Source organism: Crinia signifera, chromosome 4 (genome assembly GCF_055691185.1).
Source record: "Crinia signifera chromosome 4, ASM5569118v1, whole genome shotgun sequence".
NCBI lineage: Eukaryota > Metazoa > Chordata > Amphibia > Anura > Myobatrachidae > Crinia > Crinia signifera.
Window position 1 is genome coordinate 213,173,150 of NC_139220.1, and position 6,000 is coordinate 213,179,149.

The 6,000-nt window shown below is 42.5% G+C and overlaps 1 protein-coding gene across 5 annotated transcripts in view; it reads left to right on the forward strand.

Annotated features, from left to right (window-relative positions):
* SORD (sorbitol dehydrogenase) overlaps positions 1 to 5,755 on the forward strand; it is a 94,573-nt gene extending 88,818 nt beyond the window's left edge. For all 5 annotated transcript variants that reach the window (XM_083183742.1, XM_083183741.1, XM_083183740.1 and 2 more), the window contains 2 exons: positions 4,989 to 5,110; positions 5,218 to 5,755. In XM_083183742.1, coding sequence (XP_083039868.1) covers positions 4,989 to 5,110; positions 5,218 to 5,383 — 288 coding nt within the window. In that variant the 3' untranslated portion in view covers positions 5,384 to 5,755. The remainder of the gene's footprint in view (positions 1 to 4,988; positions 5,111 to 5,217) is intronic.
* The last annotated feature ends 245 nt before the right edge of the window (positions 5,756 to 6,000 follow it).

Consider the following 6,000-nt stretch of genomic DNA (forward strand, 5'->3'; position numbering starts at 1 on the left):
CGTAAACCAGCAGACTGTCATTTACCCTGCACGCGCCAAAACGCTACAGCTAAGTAACAACCAGAGACTGTCGTTACCAAATGTACAAGTTGTATTACCGCTTGAAGTTAACTACTAAAGTACTGTTGTAACCTACAAGCCTGCCACTTGAATAAACCCTTCAAACTGGTTATATCTTCTAAGTGTGAGGTCTAACAACCACACTGCACGTACTTATATACACTCTGCCAATAGGTTATGGGCCCAGCACGTCACGTGCGCGAAGATTAACCCCCTGAAGACAAAGTGCTAGCGCAGTACATAAAAGAACACAAAGGAATTATTTCTGAATTGCCATTTGTGGAAGAGTTAACGAGAATGCACAGTACAGGGCATAGCATGAACTTTCCAAAGCTCAAAGGCTCAGAGAATTACACTACATGGAAGTTCGCTATGGAAATGCAGCTTAAGAGGGAGAAGCTATGGAAAGTCACAATAGCCCCAGGAGAAAGTCCAAACCCAGAAGAGGTAGACAAGGCCATTGGCACAATAGGCCTGGCTGTGGAGCAGCATGTTTATTCTACTATCTGTGGGAAGGAGTCCGCTAAGGACATGTGGACAACTCTGCAAGGTGCTTATGAAAATAAAGGCTTAATGAGAAGGATAAGTCTGAGACGCACACTGTATGGAACAAAATTGAATGCATGCAAGGACATGAACGATTATATTGATAAAATACTATCGATAGCTCAGCAATTGGCGTGTGTAGGAGCAAAAGTGGATGAGGAAGAAGTAGCAATGGTAATGCTGCAGAATTTGACAGAGGAATTTGACTTTCTGGTTGTCGCACTAGAGTCAAATGAAACCAAGCTTACAACTGAAGTTGTGAGAGCCAAACTACTACAGTTCCAAGAAAGAATCCACAAGGATGCCATGGCTGAGGGTTCTGCCTTAGTAGCAAAGGGTGCGAAACCCAAGAAATGCACATTCAAATGTTATGTGTGCCACAAAGTAGGGCACAAGGCTTCAGAATGCAGGCTGAAGAACACTAGTGGCATGCACAAGCGGCATGATAAAAAGAACGAGTCAGCACTGAATGTAACAGACAAGCCAAGGAGGGATCTCTGGTACATGGACTCGGGAGCCTCTAGACACTTCAGCTGCACAAGGAGTGGTTCAATTCTTTAACACAGTGTAACCCCACAACAGTTACCGGGATTGGTGAAAAGATCCTTACTGCTTCAAGTGTTGGGACAATCACAGTGAGACTAAGAATTGAGGGACAGACAGTAGTCACAGATATCCAAGACGTCCTGTATGTACCAGAATTGGGAAGTAACCTCATCGCTATCAGCGTACTCGAGGCAAAAGGCTACAGAGTCCAGTTTGCAAAGGGCAAGTGTATGGTGCATAATGGAAGAGGGACTGTAATTGCTTCAGCAACCCGATGCAACCAACTATACGTTCTAGACACAGATGAATATGTAGCTTTGGCAGCCTCTGCTGAAAATGAGTCCATGGAGCTCTGGCACAGACGTTTGGGACACTTAGGATATGATAATGTCCAGAAATTAGCTGATGGGATGGCAACAGGAATCACAGTGAAAGACACCGGAAGACCTGTGTGCGAGAGTTGCATAAAAGGCAAGCAGACCCGCAACCCATTTCCCAAGTCAGCAGGCAGAGCAGAAACGCAATTAGCTCTGGTGCACACAGATGTGTGCGGACCAATGGAAGAGGAGTCAACCAGTGGTTACAAGTACTTCATGACTCTCATCGATGACGCCACAAGAATGACACACGTATACTTCATAAGGAAGAAAAGTGAAGTGGTCAAGAAAATTGTGGAGTACAAGAACCTAGTGGAAACTCAGACGGGCCTAAAGCTAAAGGTCCTGAGATCCGACAATGGGGGAGAGTACGAAAATGAAGTACTAACCGACTTCCTAAAAAGGCATGGCATAAAGCATCAGCTGACGATGGCCTACACGCCTGAACAGAATGGCGTAAGTGAAAGGGCGAACAGAACAATCGTTGAAAGAGCACGAGCGATGGTGAACGATGCTGGCCTGGAGAAGAGTTTTTGGGCAGAAGCTGTATCTACTGCAGTATACCTGAAAAACAGAACACCTACAGTGGCCGTGAAGGGAAAAACTCCCTTAGAGGCCTGGTCTGGGAAGAAGCCAGACATCAGTCATCTTCGTGTCTTTGGGAGCAGAGCTTATGCACATATACCAAAAGAGAGAAGGAAGAAACTTGACCCAAAATCAAGACAGTGCATATTGCTAGGTTATTGTGAGGAGAGCAAAGGGTACAGGCTCTGGGATGCAGAGAACAGACGTCTTCTGAAATCAAGAGATGTGATATTTCAAGAAACAGCATCACCCACAAAAGCAAAAGAGCAAGAAAAGCAAGCACTAGTAGAGGTATGTGAAATAGAAAGCATACCTGCAACAGAAAATTCTGAAGAAGGAAGCGAACCAACTAAAAGAGCTTCTGTAAGAAGAAACAAGGGCATACCAGCCAGAAGATATGAGGAAGAATATGCGAATATTGTTTTCAGTGAACCTCAGAGTATTCAAGAAGCGAAAGCGTGCAGTGATTGGGCGAAATGGAAATCTGCAATAGACACAGAGTTATCAGCACTGAGAGAGAACGATACTTGGACCATAGTAAACAGGCCAAGCAACCGCAAGACAGTCAAGAACAAGTGGGTCTTCTGCAAGAAGTTAAATTCAGACGGAGAAGTTGCCCGTTACAAAGCCCATCTTGTTGCTAAAGGATACACACAGAGATCCGGAATTGACTATGGGGAGATATACTCACCTGTTGCGAGGTATAACACTCTCAGATTAGTAATTGCAGTCGCCACCTTACAAGACTTACTGCTATACCAACTAGACTTCGATTCAGCGTTCCTAAATGGAGAACTACTTGAAGAGATCTATATGGAATCACCAGATCATTATGATGAGAATGAACTTCAGACAGAGAAAGTGTGTCTTCTGAAGAAATCCATATATGGCTTAAAGCAGAGTGGTCGTTGCTGGTACATAAAATTGGACACAGTACTACTTGAAATGAATTTTATTAGATCAGAGACTGACCACTGCCTTTATCATAAAACTCTGGGAGAAAAGTTGTTCATCATAGCAGTCTATGTGGATGATATACTTATAGCAGGTCACGAAGATCACATCACAAGTGTAAGAGATCAACTGAAACAGAGATTCAAGTTGAAAGACTTAGGTCCAGCCAATCATCTGTTGGGCATGAGAATTGTTCAAGACTTGCAAAAGGGAACAGTCACAGTCGACCAACAAACGTACATCGAGGCAACAATCTTGAAGTATGGGATGGCAGACTCCAAGTCAGTGAATACACCAATTGACAAAAGCATCAAGATTACAAAAGGTATGTCACCAACCACACAAGAAGAAGTAGAGGAAATGCAAGATGTTCCTTACAAGAACGTGGTTGGAAGTCTTATGTATGCAAGTATTGGAACTCGTCCAGACATCACTCATGCAGTCAGTCGGGTGAGCCAATTTGCAATAAATCCTGGAAGACAACACTGGATCGCAGTGAAGAGGATTCTGAGATACCTAAAAGGTACAAGTTCCTTGAAATTAAAATTCGCCAAGACAAGCAATTCAAATTTGAAAGTCTTCTGCGATGCCGACTGGGGAGCAGATGAAGATGATCGTCGTTCCCACACCGGTTACCTGTTCACACTGGCCGGAGCAGCAGTTAGTTGGGCGAGTAGAAAACAACCGACCGTTGCTCTCTCAACAACCGAGGCCGAATACATGGCTCTTACAGAGACATCAAAAGAAGCGCTCTGGATCAAAGAGACTTTGTGTGAGTTAGGTCTACTTTATGAAGAAGAGACTATCAGTATCGCATGTGATAACAGGGGAGCAAATAGATCTTTCCTGTACTACCAAGCACCATGGAAGGTCAAAGCACATCGCGATAAGACATCACTTCATCAGAGAACTAGTGGAGAACAAGTCCATCGATGTTGAATACATTGCAAGTGAACAGAATGTCGCTGACATGCTTACTAAAGGACTGTCGGGAAACTTGCTTACTAAGTTCGTGAAGGACTGTGGACTTGTCTAAGTTCAAAAATGTTGATTTGAAGTTTTTGATGTTCTGAATGTTTTTTCTCTCTAACCATATTTTCGGTTACAGGTATTACAAAAGGACAAAGCATTGTATTGAGTTCTTTTATGTAGCCGAAGACAGCCTTAAGCGAGGGGGAGTGTTAGATTGCAGCGCTCAGCGCCTGTCTCCGCATACACTGCTTAGTATAAGACTTACAGTCTTCCTTTTCCCCCTTGCAGCCAACGTAGTTAAGCGTCACCCTGAGTGACAGGTCGCTTAAGCGAATAGCAGGGCAGAGACCCCTGACCCTGCTGGCAGCGTTACTCTTTCCTGTGAGGAAGTCCCCGCGTTAGAGAGTGTGCCTCAGATCGTGTGTGACTCCGTCCATGCTGTTTGTAGCTCCACGTGCACCTGAGCGCATAGGAGAAAGCCCCCGCTGTAAACCCGTTACCAGCGTGACCTTTTGCACAGGGAGATCAGTCATCATTGGCAGCAGCGAGACTGGGAGAGATACCGCAGCGTAAACCAGCAGACTGTCATTTACCCTGCACGCGCCAAAACGCTACAGCTAAGTAACAACCAGAGACTGTCGTTACCAAATGTACAAGTTGTATTACCGCTTGAAGTTAACTACTAAAGTACTGTTGTAACCTACAAGCCTGCCACTTGAATAAACCCTTCAAACTGGTTATATCTTCTAAGTGTGAGGTCTAACAACCACACTGCACGTACTTATATACACTCTGCCAATACATAGCAACCCTGTCATTTCATTCAAATCTCATCCTTCATACATGGGGTACTTTACACCATATTGACATTTAATACACATCTACATGAATGTATCCCCTATTAACCGCTTCATAACTCAACACTAATTATGATCATATCTTCCACAGGCAACACGCTCTGGAGGGACTTTGATACTTGTTGGTTTGGGTCCTGCCATGGTCAATGTGCCGATTGTAAATGCAGCTGTGCGAGAGGTGGATATCAGGGGTATATTCAGATATTGCAATACGTAAGTACTATCTATTACATCCTTAAATATTTAGAAGCAATATATATATGTTTGCTCTTCATGTGCAATAGTGTAATGTTTATCACAAATTATTTTGTTTGTTGCAGATGGCCAATGGCTATCTCAATGCTGGCTTCTAAGAGAGTGAACGTGGCTCCTTTGGTTACACATCGGTTTCCTTTAGAAAAAGCTCTAGAAGCATTTGAAACCACAAAGAGGGGTGAGGGAGTAAAAGTAATGCTGAAATGTGACCAGAATGATCAGAACCCATAATACTGGAGGTCAGAATAGCTTAGAATGCCCTTTTATTATTATTCATTACCCTGATGTATTTTGTTCTGGAAATTTAGGACAAATTGCAATACAATACCAACGAAATGTGTCCGACCTATTACTGAATACAAGCACCTTACAGTTTCATACATATATCTTAATGGAATTGTAAGACAATATATCAAAATAGTTTTACAATCTATTAACAGCATGCCAACCCTAATGTAAGATACTGGGATATTACAAAATGCACATGGTAATGGCAGGGCTGTTCTATTTTCCTTAATTATATCCATACTTGTCTTTGAATGATTATTGAAATATGTTGATACATGTCCTAATTTCTGTTACTACAATCTGCATTTCATTTTGTTTAACAAAATATTCTTATATTAAAATTACTATTTACAAAATGTACTTTTTAATATCTTTATTTGCTAAATAATTCTTATAATAGAATCATCTATCACACATCTGTACATAATTTTATAATTGATGCATCAGTATTTATGTTGACTTTACATTGGCATGTATTCAATGCGGCTGGCGAGGGTTTTTTTATGGCGCGGATGGCTTGTTTTCAACGAAGATCACTGAAAACAAGCCATCCTCGTCGT